General features: G+C 31.3%; 1 protein-coding gene across 1 annotated transcript in view; it reads left to right on the forward strand.

The window, feature by feature from the left end:
- The first annotated feature begins 10,578 nt into the window (after nucleotides 1-10,578).
- LOC132758106 (chitin synthase chs-2-like) overlaps nucleotides 10,579-23,156 on the forward strand; it is a 40,418-nt gene continuing 27,840 nt past the window's right edge. Inside the window, exons 1-2 of the mRNA XM_060749614.1 lie at nucleotides 10,579-10,683; nucleotides 12,607-12,667. Coding sequence (XP_060605597.1) covers nucleotides 10,667-10,683; nucleotides 12,607-12,667 — 78 coding nt within the window. The 5' untranslated portion in view covers nucleotides 10,579-10,666. The remainder of the gene's footprint in view (nucleotides 10,684-12,606; nucleotides 12,668-23,156) is intronic.

Below are 23,156 nucleotides of genomic sequence, written 5' to 3' on the forward strand. Positions count from 1 at the left end.
TTGAATCAACCGAGTCTAGTATACATGTATTTTTAATTTTAAATTTGCCGTTTTTTGTTTGCTTTAGTGATTCTGTGTTACTCGTTTAAATTCATCAAAGCCGTCGATAGATTTTAACAACTTTGCTTATCACTATGCACAAATGCAATGTCGATCATCAATGGACAATGTAGGCGTTCGTATGTTCTTTATACAAAGCTGCACCGCGATGTTTGCCGGCGGTCGTCAACCATTTATACTAAGACCATTTAACTTTTAATAAATGTTTATAATTAATTCAAGCATTAAGATATGACTCATTACATGACATGCAAACATTCAAACATAAAAGATAAAATATGCGGGTGTGACCTATATACCCCACTTTATCATTTAATAACTGAACTAAGTGTGAACCATTAATGCTCCTTAATTGACTACTCAATTTGCATGTAAATATCTTGGATATGACTTTCTCTTAAAGAAGTCCAAGATATTGTCGCTACAACTAATTGCTTCCTAGGCATTTCGCGTGTTACTGCCACAATCAGACTAAATTGTTAAAAAGAAATGAACGGCGATAACAAATAGAGGAAAAAAGTGTGAAGGCAAAAGATTAACCGGATTGTGACGACAATGTATTTCTAAACTACATCGTTTCGAGTGTCATGTTATTGCATTTATCATTCTTAATGCTTACTTGGGTTCTCACTTTTTATAGGATGTAAATTACAATATTTAGGGTGTCCGTTTTTCAAAAGGAATAAACAAGAAAAGTGTATTTAGGTCTCATCAGAAGAGCCGCAAATCTGGGAAAAGCCAGAATCAAAGAAAATAAAGGGTAAGATTGTCTCTTTTTATCATAAAAAGCCTTATGGTTTTTGTATTGATCTTACTATTTTTTCATATCAGTTAAAATAGATTAGAAAAAATATACACGTGACGGTGTATCATGAAGAAAGATAAAAATAGTAACATAAACTTAAAAATAAAAGGTAATTCAAGCAATGTTTAAGTGGAGCAAATCATTTATAAAATGTTTTAATTTTTGTCAATTTTAAGAATGGTGTTTCCTCAAATAGTTTTGTTTCAAGATTTCAGAGAATTTGTTTAAACTATTTTTTTGCTAACCTTCACATACGAGTATAAAGCTGTTTTGCATGGCTATGTATCAAGACATAGATCTTGTATCTGGTTTTTATGATGAACCACATTATTCCTTTGTATATTGAAATCATTTATCTAATTAAAAGAAGTAGTTTATGTACATTTTGTTTCTCTGTAGCGTCATGAGATACATAAAAATATAAGAGATAAGCATCATAAAATTATCGTTTATTTTTTTTTATCTGTTATGAAAAAGAAAGAGCAATCAGTTATTTCCTGAAGCAAAATCACAGTGGATATAAACGTGCCTACATCAAGACATGGTGCAAGTGAAATTAAATTAGTTTAAAATAAATCATATAGTCACCGGAAATTGTGCTCGCAATAAACCATACACATTGAATTATATAAACTCACAATGAATGATAGGGTGATAATGTTAAGCCATTGTGATAATAAACTTATTGTTTTGTTTGAGCAGACAACCTTTGCTGTTGGCAGATTACTTTGTTCTTTTTTAAACTTAAGATACTATTATGGGAATGAATTTACATTATCAAGCTTGCATACACAAACTAGCCGTATGAACACATCTGCGGGTGTTTCTAAATTCAAATATCACCATTTTCATGTTTAAATGTTGAACTTTGCTAAAGACGGTGCTAGAGGGCGTGGACGGTAACTTGCACTATAAAGTACCTTCCCATGAACAGGCGTAATCAAACCGAGCCTGCAACATTTTCAGTAGTGTTGTGTTGGGCTTTCTTTTGGGACAAGGACAACTATTATTTTATAAGCTACTTTTACTTAATAAAGTAGTATTTAATGTATTGTTTAATGAGATATATAAAAATATGAGTATACGTTTCATTCTTTAATTTTTATTTTGTAATACCGTTCAAAGGCAATCAATTGATTAATGTAAAGAAATGATTATTTCTGGATGATTTATATGTGTGTGGATTCTAATATATCGAAAGATAAAATAATGAATCCCTTTAATATTAAGAATTTATAAAATGTGTGTGTTTTACTTTTTAACAATCAACGTTCTATTATTTTTTCATACAAATACATACAAAATGTCATTGGACGCACAATCTATATATTAATTATATTTTCTTTTTAATTTATAACTTTCAAATCAAAAAATAGATTTCTGGAATAATCGTTTGCAAATATCATTCAATTCCAATGCTACCATGAACTTGTGTTATCACCACATGATACTTAAGACATTATGATAATTTTATTACTTTGTTTACATTTTATTTTAATGTTCATGTGTATCTTAACATACTTATACGATTTTAAACTGGAGCTATAGTAATTTGCTGATGTGGAAAATATAAAAAAAATATCAAGCCCGCAACATAAAATAAGCGTTAATAAAACTTGTTTGAAATATTGCCCTTGCGCGTCTCATGGACCCAGTGACGTCAAACATTGATTGAAAATATAGGAAGTTTCTACTATTTTAGTTTGTTCATTACATCATCAGGCATTGTCAAGCGTACGTTTTTTTTAATATTTGACCTTTTCAACTTTGCTGGTTCCAATATTCCTACTGTATATCAACCTTTAGATATGGTGCCTGCTTTTTAAATTTGTCTTTTGATATGAAGGCTTCATTTCCTCTGGTGTTCACAAAGATTTAAGGATCAGGATCAAGATCAGGATCAAATTTAAAATCTAATAGTTTTCATTGTTTATCCTCGTGGTTTACATATCATTCTAATATTAATTTGATAAAAATGTACTTGCAATAGTAAGTTTATGAAATTTTATAATTAATTTATTGTTAATTAAGCAACATATGGGCATTTTACTGTTGATCCAAATATTGACCCTGATCCTAAAATTGATCCTTATTTTGTTCCGAATATTTTTGTATTTATTTTTTTATTTGTTGCAAAAATAGTTTGGTTTATTTGCAAATCAGCAATTTTTTACATTTTACCATTTAATTCTTCAAAACAAGATTCATTTTAGTAACATAAAACAATGAAAATAAAATCAGGATCACTTGATCCTGATCCCGATCTTTTCTTAGTGAACACGGGGCCTGGTCCCCTCTCAAAAATCTTTTTTTTTTCAGTTCCGCCCATCATCTTCTCGTTTAGGGCACACGCTTTCTTTTATTTGGGGACCCTAATCCGCTTTTTGTGGAATAGCACTAACATGTCACATTGAAGGTTCCATGATAACCGCTGTAAACACATCGACGGATGTTTCAAAATCCAAAACCACACCATTTTCATGTTTAAATGTTGAATTCTTCTTAAGCCGGTGCTAGGGAGCATGGGCGGTAACTTGCACTTTCCAATATCGTCCATGAACAGGCTCAATCAAACCGAGCCTGTAACAGTTACATTTTTTTTTCGATTTTAGCGTTCTTTGGGGGTCCGTTTTTCTCTTTTTGTGGCATAAATAATATATGTGAAATAAAGATTATACAAACACTGTCCCTACAACAATGTACATGTTTATCAATGAGAAGCTTATAAGAGTGGGGAACCTTTTTATATTTTCGGTAGATTAATATTTTAACCTAAACATATTCCAATATCAACTGTTGGTCAATCACCATTATAATAGTCAATCTTTTGAAAAATGTGTTCAATTTATCTCATCTAAACAATGCATAAATGAGCATAATGTCACTTTAATATTTATTATACAGTACGTTTGTATATTTTACTTGGTATCTGATTGATATACATGTAAATTGTTTTAGGGGCAGTGCTTGTTCATCTTAATAACACATATGAGCCGTGTCACGACAAAACCAACATAATGGGTTTCCGACCAGCATGGATCCAGACCAGCCTGCGTATCTGCGATGTCTGATCAGGATCCATGCTGTTCGCTATCAGTTTCTCTACTTGTTATAGAGTTTGTAAGCGAACAGCATGGATCCTGATCAGACTGCGCGGATGCGCAGGCTGGTCTGGATCCATGCTGGTCGCAAACCCACTATGTTGGTTTTATTATGACACGGCTCATATATTATTTTTGCCACTAAAAGAGAAAACGAAACATTAAAGTATAAATACAGACTCGAGTTGTGCGTATGCGGACCACCCAAAATTTCGACATTTTACAAACCTATTCTCTTTTAAACACCGTAAATGGCCGATGACGTTAAAAGGTCTACTAAATGCTATGACGTTGAACGTTTGTCTGATAATACTGAACTTTGTCGAAATCGCATAACTTTTGTTTGTTTTCAATGATCATATTGTAACGTTCAGTGTTCATAACAAAACACTTTAAGATCGCGACGTTTGATGGATACGGCAACGGGCTAGCGAACGACATCAAAGAAGTTTTTGGGAAAGGTACTAGAATATTCTCGGATCATTGCTTAACAGTTTTTATAAGAAATGTATAACAGGTGACGAAAATGAAGTGAAACTGGCGCCCTTGTCGAGCAATCATGAATAGAAATATTAAACTGTAAAAAGAATTTCAGAGGAAAAATTATTTATGCTTCATTTGAGTTTGTAGCTCACCGTCAGAATTGTACTTTTCACGAGATAAATACTTCAAAAATGCGAAACAGTGACATTACATCACATAAAGTATGAATATGACGCTTGGACCGCACTGCGTTACTAGGAAGTTCTATAATTTATAAAAATGATATCTTGCTGATTTGTTGCATGTGCACTCAATAATGGCATGTGCAATATCAATGAAAGTTTTACCCCATTTGTTTTCTTTAACTTAATAGCTGTTGCCCACGACTTATTTGGACAGTCTTCGTACCTACCTTAACTAAAGTATATTTCAATACAAGACATTTTGCATGAGTTAAAAGTATTTTTATGAATCGTTATAATCACTAATAGGAACAAATCGAGTATGCAATTATCTTGTAATTTTGTTGTATTAATGCTTCCGAGGGATCACTTTGTTTCCGGATTTTCATTTCTTTTATTTTTTTCTAGATTGAATTAGATATTTATTTTTCAAATATTAGAAAATTTCACAATCCGTTTTTTTTTAAATATTATTTTTCTAGTTCTTAACGTCTTTTTTGCATTTTTTGTCTGAATTTCAATCACCATTGCATGTTTAGAGGACTTACTTATGCATATGAAATACGTTTTTTTTTTTTAGAAATTATCTTTGTTTTTGTTTTCATTTTGAGTTTATAGAATTTATAAACTGACCTAAACTGACCTTAAGTACCAAGTGATCATTGCCTTGATATTTTGTTTTTCATCTTCAATAAAGCATGCGAATAAAAAAAGAGTCGTATTTTCACAGGATCAATAATGACACATCTTTTCCAACAACTAAAACCAATGCTCATATATGAAGGAAATCTAATTAATAAACTTTAATAAAATTATAAGATATATAAAAATAAAAAGATGCAGCAGTTTAAAATGCGGCCTGTGCAAACACATGATAGAAGGAAATACATACCATTTCAAGAATGGCCGCGAATTTAAAGTAAAATTCTCAGGATCATGCGACATTAGAAATGTAATTTATGCATTGAAATGTAATGGTTGTTCCAAAGATTATATTGGAGAAACTTCAAATTTAAGAAATCGAGTAACATTACACAACCAACATATACGAAATCCAGACAATGCATTATTACCAGTCAGTCGACACATTGCCATTTGCGCAAAAGACATCACTCCAAAGTTTAATATAATGCCAATCTATAAAATGCGAGAACCAGACACATTCAAAAGAAGAATGAAAGAAACTGTTTTAATAAACGTTCTTAAACCAGAATTGAATTCAAAATAACTTTGATATTTATATAACAATAATATTATAGCTTATTATTATGTCCCTTTAAAACGTTATAAGAGTAACGTCCCTTTACACTGTTTTGACGTCGTTACCAAGCGACGTTATTAACGTCATTATCTTGAAGATCCCTTTAACGGGTGAAACCGGTTGATATTTCTCTTCAATTATTTATTATAGTTTTGTTAATAAACAATTGCAATGTAAACTGGAAAAGGCATCACTTCATTCTTTTTTCCCGCTATTTTTATCCGTATTGTTTAAACTTTACATTTTGGATATATATATATATATATATATATATATATATATATACAAGTTAAAAAAAAATAATATAACATACTTTTTACGATCTCGAATTTTGCTTTAACAGTTTGAGATTGGCTTGGCCAGAGTTTCTCACTTACACTACAATATCATTGATGTTCATTTCTGTTTTATTTCTAAACGCAGCTATACATTTTCTTTGTATATTTTTGCTAATTCCAAGAGAAAAAATTTATAATCACTAAAAATGACCAATGAAAAAAATCTTGACCGGGGGGATACACAACATATTGTTACGTATGTTAAAAACGCACCAATATTTTTTTTTTTCAAAAAGGAAACATTTAAATAGTGGAACTGTTAAATCCGGTGTCCCTAAGGGATCTATACTGGGCCATTTACCTTTCATTTTCTACGATAATGACTTGATATTTAATACAAAACACTATAACATACACATATATTCTGACGATCTTACTACGCATTCACCAGATAAAACATTAAAGTGATTCAGAGAACTCTACAATGACACGCTGATAATTTGAATAAATGACCTAAACAAAATGATTCGGCAATGAATCCGCAAAGACTACTCGTATGGTAATTGGGTCAGAAAAGAAATTAAAATCCAAATTTTCATTACATATAGATATAGAAATTATATGCCTAAAATATAGAGAAAATAAGAATCCCTAAAGAAAGTCCAAAACGGCAAAATTGAAAATGTTGCAGGCTCGGTTTGATTGACCCGGTTTATGAACGTTACTGTAAAGTGCAATCTACCGCCCACGCCCCCTAGCACCGGCTTTAGCAGAATTCAACATTTAAACATGAAATGGTAAAATTTTAAATCAAACGAAATAACGGACATTATTACGTATTCATTTAGTGGAATATACAAGTAAAGCACGTCTGTAATAATTTACAAAAACAAATTGCTCTATTAAAACGTATACCGTCTTTTTTTATCTTCTGAAATGAAAGGAATGTTTTACAACGCCTATATTTTACATTGTTTTGATTATTGTTGTATTACATGGAGTACACTAACAAACTTGAATTTGTAAAAGTGATGTAAATAAATTGCAAAAATGCTCAGCAAATATTATGATTATTATATACGTCAGTTGAAATGCCATCCTTAACAACTATTTCTAAAATAAAATTCAGTTTGGTTAACTTTTGACAAAAAGGTATCATAGTGCTTTATCAGTATTTTAAATATCAACATAGATTGACTCCCCCTTATATTTCAGACATATTACGTAGTATTAGTGTTCGAAATCAACTCGGGTTAAATTGCTTAAAGCTTTGCAAATATGGGTTGAATAATCAAGAAATAAGTTTTAAATAATCTATTATTTAAACTGTCGAAACACATTTTAAAAATTTTGTTGATAGTGTTCCTGTTGAAACATTTTCTATAGTGAGACAAACCTTTGCTTACATCTGATAATAGTTAAAATGCTAACAAAAACGTTTTACCTTTCATAAATTCGTTAGGACCTTTTAACCCTTTGAATTGGAAAAAAGGTGTGTCTGAGTCGGGGTTGCAAGAAAAATGTTTACATATAATTCATGTTTAATGACAATAATCCTTATCATAATGCCTCTGTAAACAAACCCTCTGAAGTGTGAGTACCATTTATCCTTGCAAGTTGATGTAGGGAGACACAATCTGTTAAGTCAAATCAAAAATATTTGCCCTTTTTCAGTTTCTTTCTTTTTCTTTTTATTATACGTGCAGTTACATTTTTATTTCAAAACCGTCAGAAATTTGCAACAAATTACATCTCTTTGAGAAAATTACTGAATTAATTAGGTCAGGTTGGTTAACTAGGTTAATAAAGTGAACCAGACAATGTCAAAGAGTAGTAAGCATTTATATTACAAACCGTTTCGAATTGTTTATCATTTTATGAAACTAGGTAATGTAAATTGTTTGGCACTTTTGATGTCATAATGATCTAATATTTGTTCACTTACTCTTTTCCTCAACATAGGAACGCACGTGACACCTTCTCCCATCTTGACGAGTGTACCCGATAAGTAGATGGGTTCTCACTGAATTTCTCATCGACATCAAACAAACGCTTTATCTGCTGTTTATACATTGTTCAACCGAAGTGTAAGCGCGTAGATCACCATGAACGGTGTCTACATGAAATATAACCACATCAGCGATGCTCAAGGTAATAAAGCGGATCCGGCCGTAGTTACGAAATTAAATGGGATAACACCGACGACAAATTGTCCGCCAGACACTCCCCCGAACCATGTTCAGCCACTGTCAACAAAAGTCAACGCAACAATTGACGCAACCAAAAAAACTAACCATCCTCCCGAAAAATCGCCAAACAAGATAAAAAGTTGGAAGAAATGGTAAATATTTAGTCACTATCATGACCCTACAAATGCAATTTATAACTTCAACCACTTTCTTTAAAGCAGGATTTCAGAGTTTCTATTACTCAGCCTTGAATAGCATGTACAAATGTAATAAATGATAAGCCTTATATAGAATTCTTGGCCATATAATCTTTCAACATGTACATCATTTTGTCTGTATTAATTGATTCACAAAAATCATATTTTGTTTGACTAATTTGTTTTACGTTTTTGAAACCCCAGCATATTTTTATTTTGATTAATTAATTCAGTCAATTTGGAATACATTTGATACGTAAGATGTATAGGCTTCTGATAAATACACCAATGCCCAATATTAACACGGGCTTGAATAAAGTTGAATTAATCAAAACACATGATAAGAAGTATTATAAACTTCAGTTTAATGGACACGGAAGAAAAAGAATGTTACATTTTTTACATTGCCCATTTACTAACAACCCAGCGCATACCTGTACTTATACATTCACTCATTCGGGTACGGCACATAATTGGATGAAAATTACTAATGCCTTGAATAGCATGGTCAATTTTTTTTTCTTAAAATCTTTTTAAATGTGGATATATGAATGAAAAAAAATCACACCCCAAAAATATATATTTTAGACAAGCGGAAGAACTCGAGAGGATTAAAATTTTCACGAGCGCGTGTTAATGCCCTTACTGTGGCGCCGTATTTTTTATATAATTTCCGTGCTTCTTTTGCAAAATATGGGAAATGGCATATACAAACAAAACATATATCCTTTAACCGTATCGAAATCTATGGAAAACTGAAATTTTACGATTTATTTACGCAGAAGTGTCCGCTCCTTGACTTCGGACACGAAGTCGTAAATTATAAACATACATCATTTCAGGGCTAAAACTGTAAAATTATCGGGGGGTAACATCATCAAACAGGACTTAATTCAATATTAGTTTATACGGCGAACGCAAACACTGTTAAACTCAGAAAAGTTCTTACCGGGTTAAATTCGCGTAAAAATGCCATCCAAGTATGAACCCGTACCACATGCACTTACATGTTTGCTGAAAATTACTTTTTCTGTCGATGAGCAGTGATTTATAGGTCTATTAAACAAACCTGTGGTTTTGAAATGATCTCGTGCATACACTTATGAACATATAAGTTTATCTAATGGCTGCGATACTAGAGCAATAACAATTGATTGATTGTAATGAACGTATTCAAAGCCATACAGATACATGTATACCATTTATAATGGAATATAATTTTAAGAAAACATGTGCCGGATGTTTGTTTGCATCTAACATTTCACTGTCAACAAAACCAAGCCTCTTCCTGTTCTCGGCGACATTTAACTTGTCAATTTTGTCCTCTTCTTTGCTTTTGTTTTTGTTGTTTTTGTTGTTGTTTGTTTGTTTGTTGTATTTTGAGTTTGTTTGTTTTTTGTTTGTTTGTGTTTTTTTCCATGTAAATTTGCAGAATTATACTATTACTCTTATGAGCTGTTGACGTTTTATCAGAAAACTCTGTTTTGCTTTAAATACACTCCCGTTTCTTCAAAGATTTCTTGCAAATGAAGTGCTTAAACTTTATCTTTGTTGTTACCACGTGGCCCTTTCCAGTTCACATAAGTAAGTATTAAAATGATTGAATTCGTTCATCGCTAAACTGTTTTGTCTTTTTTTATCTTTTTGTTTTTTTTTGTTTTTGCTTCTTTGATAAATATAATACACCAAAGATCTCACATATAATTATATTTGACATTCTTTTTTTAAATTATGCTTTACATTCCAATAAGACAATTCATCTATGCATCACGTCTATGTTTACATCGTACAACCAATAACATACCCTAAACAACTTTCTAAAATGCATACCGATAGAAAACAAAGGTACATTCTTTTTATACTGTGTGAACAAAACCGACAAAATTTCATGGGCCGATACTACATAATTTCAAACAAAGACTTAGCCATCATCCAATTAATCTTCTAGTCTTAATTTAGAGACAATCGCGCCCATGTTATTTGGTCAACTGATGTTGTCTAGCTGAATCACAAGGCCGTTATCTTTGAAGGATGCAGTTTTCACGGCAACAACGGCTCGCGTTCATTACCTTCTCGTAATAATTAAAGTGTTGCATGGATATCTTTTGTTATGGGTCTACAAAAAGAGTATGTATTATAAATAAACATCAGTTAATTCTTTTTGGATTTATCTTATTAAAAAATAATAGATATTTGCATATTTGATTATTGTGTAACACCATATTTGTTGGATTTTATTTGATAATTTATTAATTTATTTTTTAATAACTGATTTTACATTTCGTGCACCATTTGATCACCTCAAGAATAATAGTGTCAATAACTTTATAGTTATTTCTTCTTTGAAAATGTGTTTCTAAAACTAATACCGGGGGTATATCATATTAGATGGTAATAATTATTGCAATATCTGCAATATTGTATATATACAGATAGGAAAATGCACTGTTTAAGAGGTACTGATTAAACCCTGGATCTAATACAATGGATTTTTATTACATTATTGATTCGCAATAGATATATTGTTTGTATGTAGTAAAACGCCGTATTCAAATTCGTATGACTTGAAACTTACGATTACACAATTGTTGCCAGTTTAGTTTTTACATAATTTTTGAAAAAGATAAGAAGCCCGACGGATTTATTGTTAGATAAGTTTCTTTCATCAGAACTCTTACATATACATCAATTTAAAAAGCACTGTCGCATATTAAGACAACAACAAAAAATATTTCATAAAAGAACTATTTTTGCAATTTAGTGACTTATGTAAATTATGGTCTCTGTTTTTCTTTAAATAGACAGCAAAAAACACAGCATAAAAGCACAGGTGTCAAATTTCCTAATTAATCATCATGTCAGAATCTTATGTAACTAGTGTGTTAGTCGGGTAAAGTTATCTTTATGAAAATTAAAGTCACTATCAAACATTTTATCTCAAAAATGATGTTGGCGACAGCGAAATGTTGTTGCTGATTTGTTAAACGAAGGAATCTTTGGCTTTCAAATGAGCGGGCTGGTGTAAAATCTGTCACAAGGGATATTTATTTACTTTTCGTAAGCTCTGTTCTTGTTAACCTACGTTTTGTAAATAAAACATCGAGTTTTAGTGCACATTTTTTTACATGTAAGTAAAATTTGCTTATCTGTTTGTACGACCAGCTTTGATATTTATACAGTATAAAAATACTTTTAATACTAAAACGATTTAGCAAAAAGTCTAATAGACTGTTTAAAACTAAATTGATAAATATATAATTATACCACCTACTGCAATTGCTTCAAGACAAATTGTATTGATATTTTCTTTTCAATTTTAATGACAAATCAAACAATTATCATTTATGTTCCACTTTTTGTCGCGACTTTAGACATTTCATTATTATTTTTACTGTTTTCAAATTAATATTTATGACGTTGTTTAATTATCATCATTGTTTAAAAGTGAATAAAAACTCATTAAAACAAGCATAATAAAGGAGGCTTTTTGTCTTTTGTTAAAAATTTAAAAAAACATTGATGTTTTGTGATTCAATAAATCCCCGGGTTTTTTTCAATACGTTGTTTTTGTTGTTTTGTACACACTTTTTTTAAATTTTTTTTCTTACCCGGGGAAAGGGTAGCCTTATAGAAGCCTTATAGTTAAGATGTCTTACTCAACCAAAGGATCATGGATTCGAACCCAACTAGGTCACGACAAACAGTATTAGTACTAGTCAGTTTTATGAAGCGGACACTCAAGTGCGGCTTAATAAACTTCAAGGTTTCATCATCAAAGTCGGGCTGTAATAGATATCTTTAAATTAAATGTATTTCCTTTTAATCACCTGTAACCAGTATATGTAATAATCCCTACACATTGAATTAATTAATTAATTGATTTATTTTTTAATTAATTAAATTAAATTTATTTATTTATTTATCTATCTATTAATAAATTTATTTATTTATTTATCGATCTATTTATATTTATTTATTTATTTATTTATTTATTTATTTATTTATTTATTTATTTATTTATCTATTTATTTATTTATTTATTTATTTCAGGTTCGGAACGTTTAATGTTGTTTATAAGGTTAATGAGATGCAAGTGGAGAAAGATAAAAAGGTACGGTTAAAGTTTATATCATTATTTTGAAAAAAAAACATTTGGTTCTTTAAAGGAAACAATTTGTCTTTTTCGGTGGATTGGTCTGCCATTGGCACATAAGTATTTCAGATATTGACAAAAAAAGCTATGGAAATGTTCCATCTGGATATTTTTTCACATATCTCCTTGAGAAAACATGCAGATTAAATTTAAAATGATTTTGTACGGACATTTATATAACAAATAATAATTTTTTTTCTTGAACAATTTATTATCTGCTATGTACCGGAACTTTTATGTAACTCACACCAACAACAAACATACATGATTCTGTCCTGCTTTGTGTCATACATGACACTAAGTCTATCAGGAATTATAATAGACCAAATAAGGGAACACAAATTATCATCATGATTGAAAATACTTTTTTATATATCTAGGTTCTTAATTTCTAAATTTTCGAAAGGGATGAGTAAAATAACCCAAGCTTTAAAAAAGCCTTTTTTAAAATTAAATTTGTTTCGTTGATGAAAAATTGCGTTTGGGATAAATATCCACAAAAAAATGTATTACAATTATTCAAATCTGATTACATTATGAAATATAATTTAAAATTGTTTTTTAAACAATTATCATAGGGTTATTTCCCAATGACGTTTAAAGTCTATACGGGGGGTTTTTTTGCCGTAAGGGGGTTGGGGGGTTATAATGGGTTTGGAATTTTTTTGACCTTTACCTTACAAAGCCTGGACAGTTAAAACCCCAAAAATTAAAGTTGGTAAATTTATTTTACACTATGAATAACAAAAACTGATTTGATTCATATTTGGACTACTCAACACCTAGGATATAGTCTTAGTGGGGTTATTCCGATATGACCAAATATGTAGATAACAGAGTAAAGCAGCTTCTATGTATATACTCAATTGAAATAACACACATGCCTATCAAAGAGTGAAAAATGGCCATTTTGTTGCAATTAAAACTTTATGGATGTAGATCCATAAGCATAGTCATATACCAAACATTGATAAGTAGTTCTTCTAAAAAAATGATGTATCATTTATCAAAATGGAAACTGAATTTTTTTTTTCTGTTACACTTGCCTTTGATATGACGAAGAAATAAAAGTTATGACTTTCTTACCATATGAAATTTACTATAACTCACTTAATAATTGATATATCTGATTTAAACTCGGACAGAACACAATCTTATCTGAGTAATTCAAATATGTTATTGCTATTTACCAATAAGAGCCTCTGTCATTTCATTTTTTTTTTTTATTTATTTTTGTCATCTACGGAAGTATGAGAATTACAACTGCAGTCCCTGACACTGTGGTCGATAAAAGATTTTTGAGGGGGCGGTGTTTTTTAATACATTCTGTGATTTGTTTCAATTTGTTTTAAACATTAAATCATATGTTTTTTTTTAATGTACTCAAATTAAATTACTCGAAGTAACACGTTACGTTATTCTAATATTTTTGCAGTTTTATTTGTAAAAAAAATGACAAAAACATTATTAAAATTATAACAATATGAGTCTAAATTTTAAGAAGTGAATGGAGCTGGTGATAGAAAGCATCACGTGATAATATTAAGAAAGAGTCGTTGAAGCTGTTGATTGTATTTAAATATTCTAAATAGCTATCATACCCTGAAAACTTTCATTTATATAGATTTTGTTATATAGGCTATGTTCTATATATCTAAGGTCGCTTCTACGACCTTACTTAAGGTTTGATAATTTCATAATATCTTAATTGTCAATCCAAACTTTAATTGTATCTGTTTTAAATATTTAATATTCTTATAATGTATTGCGAATCAAGCTTTTCAGAGGGCATCTTCGTGCGGAATGCTTTTTTTTAACATAACTTAATGAAAAGGGCGCTTTAAAAGTTTTGGTATAATAGTAATAACTTTTGACAATTTTATTTGTTTAAATTTTATACAAGGTACACAAACACTAGTAATAGGGCCGTCTTGTCTGACTATATATAGGTCAGTAGTAGTTTGCATCTTGGCTTGTAACATTAAAGCAAATACAAACAGATAATAGCGAAAAATGCTAAAGGCAGTACTGAAAGAGTTATTCCCCTTTCGGACACATCAATCCGACAGCGTTCTATCTGCATAAAGTTAAAAATGTTATTTTTGAGACTTACTTATAAAACTTTTAACATCAGAATCATTCAGTACATTTACGTTTTATTTTTTATTATTATTTTTTTGCTGTTAATTTTTGTTGTTGTTTTCTGTTGAAAGGACTAATCGCCGCAAATGTTAAGAAAAAACTTAGACATGATATTATGAAGCGCTCTTCAGAATGGATGCATTTCAAAAACTTCTGCATCTTATGTGTTTCTTGCTAAAAGTGGGTAAATGTAGGTGCTAAATCAGTACAGTTTGTGTTAAATGTTTAATCGTTTATTTATTTATTTATCAATTCATTTATTTATTTATCTACATGTATCTATTTTTCTAATTAGAGATTACCGGAAAAAAATTGCTTCCCTTTGTCTTGATTTTGATTTCAAATTACAAAATGTATAGTAAAATTTATCACATTCTTTAAATGCCGGATTAAATTTTATCAAATGAAGCTTTAATTAAGATATAATGTTTATGATGATATAATAATATTGTTACGATATTTTATATTGTTTAGAAACATAAATGGATATTGACGTTAGATAATTCTTTAAGGCAATTTTACTCGAAGTGTAAAAACATAGCATAACATAACATAACATAGCATAGCATAGCATAGCATAGCATAGCATAGCATAGCATAGCATAGCATAGCATAGCATAGCATAGCATAGCATAGCATAGCATAGCATAGCATAGCATAACATAACATAACATAATATTTATTCAGCATTAAATGTTACAATATTTATAGCCATTCAATATATAATACAAACATATAAGGGCAAGTACATGGTTAACAGAGAATTATATACAAATGATTTATACAAATTAATCTTAAATTATTATTTTTTAACAGAGTGAACATAATTAATTTTTAAAGTCTTTCCTTAACAATATTGTTCATCATTATTATCATTTATCTGTTGTGTTATTTCCATAATAAAACATATTGCAAAGAATATTTTTCTCTTGTTACGAGCAGTTATTGTGTTAATTGAATACATTTTTGTAAAACAATTAGAATATTGAGATCCATTTCATTGTGTTTACATTAACTTAAAATACTTACAAAAGATAAAAAGAAAACAAAGCAGTGAACATCAGGTTATGATAATAAAATTCGTTTTGGAATAAAGAAGAATTATTGCATATGGAAAGCTTTGTATATAAATTTGCTGACATTCAAAATACTTTTAATAGAGTCTAAATTCATAAGTGAGATAAGTTTTTTGCTTAGTATGCCAATGGTAAAAATATTGATTGAAGTAGTTTTTTCTTAAGTTAGTATATTTTTGGCATACTAAAAGAAAGTGGTACTAGTACTCGTTTTCTATAACATTCATATTACAATTTGAACATATTCTTTCATTTCTGTGAATATTTAAATGTCTTCCTTTTTCAATCATTAAATCATGGGACGTTGATGGACATACATGTAGTGTAGCCTTTTTCAGCATTTTTCTAAAATTGTTTCAGAAGACTGCGTTGAGTACGCACTATCTTTGTTGTTGTTGTTGTTGTTGTTGTTGTTGTTGTTGTTGTTGTCGCTGCTGCTGCTGCTGCTGCTGTTTACATTAATTAAAATATATAATATAAATGCAATCCATAGAACTGTATGAATTAAAATAATTATGTTTAGTGGAAAAAGTGGTATCATTATCACTAATGCTTTTAATTTAACCTGATACATTTCACGTAGCCCATTCGGTGTACATGCGATTATCAAATATTTTCACATCTTAAGTTATCTGTCGAGGGTAGAAATTGAAAGTGTACTTATCACTTTTTTCAAGGGGCGTAGTATTTGAAATTACATAAACAAAGAATTATAAACATTCAAACATGAGATTAATTTGAGTATAATGTCTTAAGTATACAAGATATGGAGATACGCTTAAGTATGTCATCTTCATTTGATAAGTATAGCTGGCGCAAACTGATCTGTCTTACTGTATCGTTATATATTATTACTTTTTTCCATCAATTGGATGTTAAATATTGAATACATGGAGGATAATCAAGATTCTTCTATAATACAGGGTTTATTTATTGAGTGGTATAAAAATAAGTATTTCACGAGCGGCGGTAGCCACGAGTGAAATATGATAATTTTCATACCACAAAATGAAAATAATTCCTGTATTTATAGAAAAAAACTTTAATTTTCTGGGGGGTTATATGCTTTTCTCATTTTTAACCTTATGAATAGAAAGTATTCCCTTTTAATTTTGTGCATTGGCTGAATTTAAAAGAAAGTAGTCCAGCAAATCATCAGTGAAAATACGGAAAATATGTTCCACTGCAGTGAAAAATAAATATTTACAATGAAAAAACGGAAAATAAAAATACGCGTTTTATTTCATAAATATTTCTCAATATTTTATTCATAAGTATATAATAAATAAACTATAAACACTTCAGACGTATGAGAAATTAAATGATAATGTACTATAAAGTGTGAAACAACAGCGAAAATGATACCTGTATGAAAAGTTATATCATAACAAAACTCATTAAAGGAACTGCACTGAGAACCAAAAGCCGGAAAAAAACACAAAAAATTGAATATCTTACAATACATTGGTCAGCTGGGGCACTTAAAACATAAATATATGCAAAGAATAATTAAAAAAAAAATTTCAGACATAAATTGTATTTTGTGCTTTTCTTAGCCGTTTTTTGTGAAAAGCGTTACAAAAAATTATTTCTAGTCCTGTTATGTCAAAAAACCTCATTGGAGTCCGTTTAATTATCAAATTGTTTGTCTTTAGTCGATGAAACTTTGTTTTGAACAAATTGCCATCGTGCGCTGATTAAAGGGAGCGTTTTGTTGAATTCTCATTCCAAGATTTCTTTTTCTACGAAAACAATTGGCTTTTTTGTTGTTTAAGTGAACATAAAATATAGAAATAAGCAAATTTTAAAGACATCTGGTATCTTATTTAAGAACGCAGCTAAAAAAGAAAAGAAATGGCCAATCAAGCCAGGGATTACTTGAAAAACTACACCATTCAAAGAGCTATTTTTCCATATCCGATTCTGTACCGCTGATGACATCTTAGATTAAGGTTCTTAAAGCTACATCCCCCAGATTAGTAAAAATATTTCAATAAAATCAAACTTGAGAAATATGTAATAAGATGTCAGGAAAAGTAATAAGTTTCAAGATTCAAGTAATATTTAACATATTATGTGCGATTAATGACTGTTTTTTTTTCAGTATTTACAACTATATTTCTACTGCGTTACTAACGCAGTAAAGGCTATTTATGCATATTTTGACGACTGTTTGGTTTGTAACTGCCAATGATAATGTGTAAATTGCTTACTTTTGCTTAAGGCCCTGTCACACTAGACTGCGCTTTTACTGCGTATGCACGGCGTTGTTAAAGTTAACAAAGCGCCGCGAGATCGCAAGAAAAATCAGATATTTTTTATAACATGGAGACTTCACAGCGTCCTCATGCCGATCATGGCGTTACTACGGAGCTTCCACGGCGTTTTAACGCGTTCCTACGGCGTTTAAATTGGCGATTGTTTGCGTTCGCACTGCGCTTCTACTGCGTTCTTTGCGCTTACACTGCGCTTTCACGACGCTTTCACGACGCTTACACGGCGCTCTCGCAGCGTTCACACTGCGCTTATATCGTGCTTCATATACCAGCGATTACTCATTCTGAGGAGTCATGTACCTGCTGCAACTGTAACATTTTATATATAGCAAACACGTTTTATATATACAGTGGAAATCCTCTATGAAGACCACCAAAAGGACTAGACTAAAGTCACAGTTGTCTTAATTGCGAATGGTCTTAATTATAGCTATAATTATAATGACATATATATTTCATGACCACCCTATTTGAATTTTTATGTGTAAACATGTTTAAACAATTATATTATTACCTTCAAATATTACTATAAACTGATGTTAAAATATTTAATCATAATAAAACTTAAGTCTAAAGATATTTAATATTAAAAATTTGATCTTCATAGGTCTTGTTTTATGTACAAAATTAATCTATTAATTAAGAAATTAATTCTTCACAAAATGAATATGCAGCAAATAACATTATACCACTCTGAAGTTTATTTTCTCACCTTTATACAATTTTCCAATCGTAACAGTTGTAACACCCTGTTTCATCAAGTGCCATGCTTTAGAGAATTCAATCAGATGAATAACATTAAACTTGTGATCTAAATAGGTATTAACTGGAATATCAGTAGTCTCAATAGTGGGGTTAGATAAATAAAACAATGAATTGGAACTGAAACTGGTGGTCTTAAAAATTGATAAGTGGTGTGGTCTTGACTGTTGACCATGCTTCCATTAACATGAATAACATAAAATCTCGTTCTTTTAAAAATTAATCTTAATACAGGGCTGATCTTGGTTTAAACATATTTTATTTAGAATATTTGTACATGTGTAAATAACAACCATACAATAATTATAGATTTTGGCCGAAGGGCTGATCTTAATTCCGGAGTGGTCTTAAGTACGGATTCTACTGTACTGCATTCTGCATTATAAGATGAACGCAGTACAATCGCCTTGAGAGTGCCGTTAAGTCGATTTAAGAGCGTTTGAGAAAAATAAAGCTCCGTACAAGCGTCGTACATATGCAGTATAGGCGCGGAAGAGACGCCGCACAGTCTCCGTACAAGCGCCGTGGCTAACCATGTCGTTCATTCGGCGATCCTTCTGCGCTTTCACCGCGCTCCTGTTGCGTTGCAGAAGTTGCTACTGAGTTGCTACGGCGTCTGTACTGCGATCCCACTGCGCTCTTATCAGAACGCCGAGTGACGGCGTTTGTTTTGAGCATGTTCAAAATGCGCGCCGTCGGTCGGCGTTCTATGCGATGCCACTGCGATGCTGCGGCGATGCTATGGCGATGTTTGCGATCTTAAACCCCTGTCACACTAGGGCGGCGTTCTCACGGCGTCCAAAGAAAATTCAAAACGCCGAGGTTAGCGCAGTAAGATCGCGCAAACATCGCCGCATTATCGCGACAGCATCGCAGTGGCATCGCATAGAACGCCGAGCATGCTCAAAACAAACGCCGTCACTCGGCGTTCGGAAAAGAGCGCTGTGGGATCGCAGTAAGAACGAAGCAACTCAGAAGCATTTCCTACAACGCAACAGGAGCGCCGTGAAAGCGCAGAAGGATCGCCGGATGAACGCCGCGACGCTTGTACGGAGATTGTACAATGTTTCTACTGCGCTTATACTGCGTGTGTGCGGCTCTTTTATGGAGCTTTATGTTTTCTTAAACGCTTCTACTGCGACTACTGCGTGTTCGGCTTTTTATGGAGCTTTATGTTTTCTTAAACGCTTCTACTGCGACTTTACGACACTGTTCCTGCGATCATTGCGCACTCAAGTCGATTCTTCTGCGTTCATCTGAAATTGCAGAATACGGTACAATAGAATCCCTACTTAAAACCACCTATGAATTAAGACCAACCCTATATTTAGACAATTTTTTAAAAGAACGGAATTTTCTGTTCTTTATGTTAATGGTAACATGATCCACAATTAAGACCATCGCACTTTTCCACTTTCTAGATTACCAGTTTCAGTCCCAATGCATTGTTTTATCTATCTAGCCCTACTATTGAGACCACTGATATTCTAGTCAATACCTATTCAGATAACAAGTTTGTTGTTATTCATCTGCTTGAATCATCTAAAGCATGACACTCGAAACAATGTGTTTAAACTGTTATGATTGGAAAATTGTAGGAAGGTGAGAAAATAAACTTCAGATTGGTTTAATGTTATTTTCTGCACATGTATTTGGTGAAGAACTTAATGAATTAATTTCTTAATAAATACGTGAATTATGTACATGAAACAAAACCTATGAAAATGTAATCTATTTATTAAATATCTTCAGACAAATTAGAATTCACTATTGTAACATCAGTTTATAGTAATATTTGAAGGTTATAATATAATTGTTAAAATATTTATATATATAATAATTCAAATAGAGTGGTCATGAAATAATATGCCTCGATAATTATATCCACAATTAAGACCACTCGCTATTAAGACCACTTTAGTCCAGTCCCTTTGGTGGTCTTAATGGAAGGTTTTCACTGTATATATAGAGCGTGTTTGCAAGTAAATGTCTTTTCAACCATGGATGACGAACGGCAGAAAGCTGGAATACTGCTAGCTTGCATGCAGGTGCAGCAGGTACACGACTATTCAGAGTGAAAAATCGCTGGTATATGAAGTACGATTTCAGCGCAGTGTGCGCGCAGCGAGAGCGCCGTGTAAGCGCTTTGAAGGCGCAGTGGAAGCGCAAAGAACGCAGTAGAACGCAGTCCGAACGCAGACAATCGCCAATTAAAACGCCGTTAGAACCCATTGCAACGCCGTTGAAGCTCCGGAGCAACGTCATGATCGCTGTGCGGACGCCGTGCCGTCTCCATGTCATCAAAATATCAGATGTTTCTTGCGATCGCGCGGCGCTTTGTTGAATTTAACAACGCCGTGCAAACGCAGTAAAAGCTCAGTCTAGTGTGACAGGGCCTTTACTGCGATCACCTCGGCGTTCTGAATTTACTTTTGACGTTGTGAGAACGCCGCCCTAGTGTGACAGGGGTTTTACTTCACAATTTTACACATTCAAATACCTTTTTCAAAAATTTCATTGAAATAAGCATGAATCTGGAGGCGTGCTGCTTTAAATATGATTTTTTTATTACGACAAACTGACAATTCGATACTAAAATAACATTCAACTCTTTAAACTTGGTAATTACTTAAATCGAACCGTGTTTTATTATCTTATCCCCTTATTCTAAATGATTCTACCAGAATTATCGGATATCCAGCGTTTCTCTCTATTATTGTCATTTTTTATTTCATTTCATATTTTGATCTTTTATATCAATTTATTTCCTTTTTTTTACCTTTTTTATTAGGTTTTATCACATGTTTGCCAAATGTCAAATCTGCGGTTTAAATACCGAGAATGAAAAGTATTTGCGGTTTTTGATATAATGATTAAATTTATATCATAAACGATCAGATGATATGCTTTCAATAGCACACGTTGTTTGTTGATAAGTAAATGGATAACCGGATAGTAAGAAATTTTACAAGATTTTGCACCCTCCCCCCGCGCCCAAAAAAATAAATAAATGAATAATTAAATATAACTAAAATAGAAAAGTAAAGATAAATAAAAATGTAAGTAAAGATTAATTAATTAATTAATTAATTAATTAATTAAGATAAAATGGATGAATTGATTAAAAAAAACATCAAAACGAATGAAAAATCATAAATTAAAAATACAGTATGCCACAAAGATGAGCACTGCTTTCAATTTGTGTGTCCTAATAGTAGTAACTCATGGACTATATAAACGAGTAATGCTTTTCTTCTTCTGCATTTTGAAAATTAGTTAATCAGTAAATTTGTTGTGATTAAGTATTTTGTATGGAAGTAAAAGGATACTCAGGCAAATTAATATTAAAATGATCTTATGTACTCAAATCATGCTAAAATGACAATTTTTTAAAGTCCTAGCATGAATTTCTGTATAAATTCTATATATTTTTGGTTTGGAGCGTAAATATATCTATATATTTTGAACGTTTAGACGCCAACAGAATCACTGAGAAATTTTAAAACCCTGGAAATTACAATTACATATATTTTGGATAATGTACGATTGAAACAAGCCTAAGTCATTCATTTGACATGTTTTTAAACGTTTCCAGAGTTCACTGTGACAACTATTGTGAAATCTTAACGTTCTACGCGGGTCAAATTAGGAAACCACCATTTTATTTTTTATAATAAGAAAAGTTTCGTTCCTGTGACTGCCTAGTTATTTATTTTCAGGACATTAACAGATAAAATGAATTCAAAACTAAGAAATGAAAATGTTGCCTATGTCTCGCAATACTACTTTGCTTACATTTTGCTACCTTCATCAGAAATTATTTCACATCCAACGCTCTTGTTAAAATTCCCGGATCTTAATCAGTATGATTAGTTTGTTAAGGACTTTACACGTCAAATAATTGCGTGCATATAAATAAACATAATCATTTGAATTATATTGTTAGTAATTATGAAAGATTTTCAATTAAAAAATATTCATGTATCGTAAAGGGAGAAAGCAATTCACATAAAGAAAGATCCATTTTAGTCTGAACACTGAGGTTTGAAAGTCTTAAAATATGAAATAAGCTTTGTGCGTGTGTCAACGGCCAATTTGAGATTATTGCGTATATAAAATGCTTTTTAAATTTCGGTGATGTTGCACTATGAAGTGATTATTCTGGAGAAAGGGAATGAGCAATGATTTGAA

The sequence above is a fragment of the Ruditapes philippinarum genome, unplaced genomic scaffold, assembly GCF_026571515.1.
Source record: "Ruditapes philippinarum isolate M1 unplaced genomic scaffold, ASM2657151v2 ctg1416_1_1_1_1, whole genome shotgun sequence".
Taxonomy (NCBI): domain Eukaryota; kingdom Metazoa; phylum Mollusca; class Bivalvia; order Venerida; family Veneridae; genus Ruditapes; species Ruditapes philippinarum.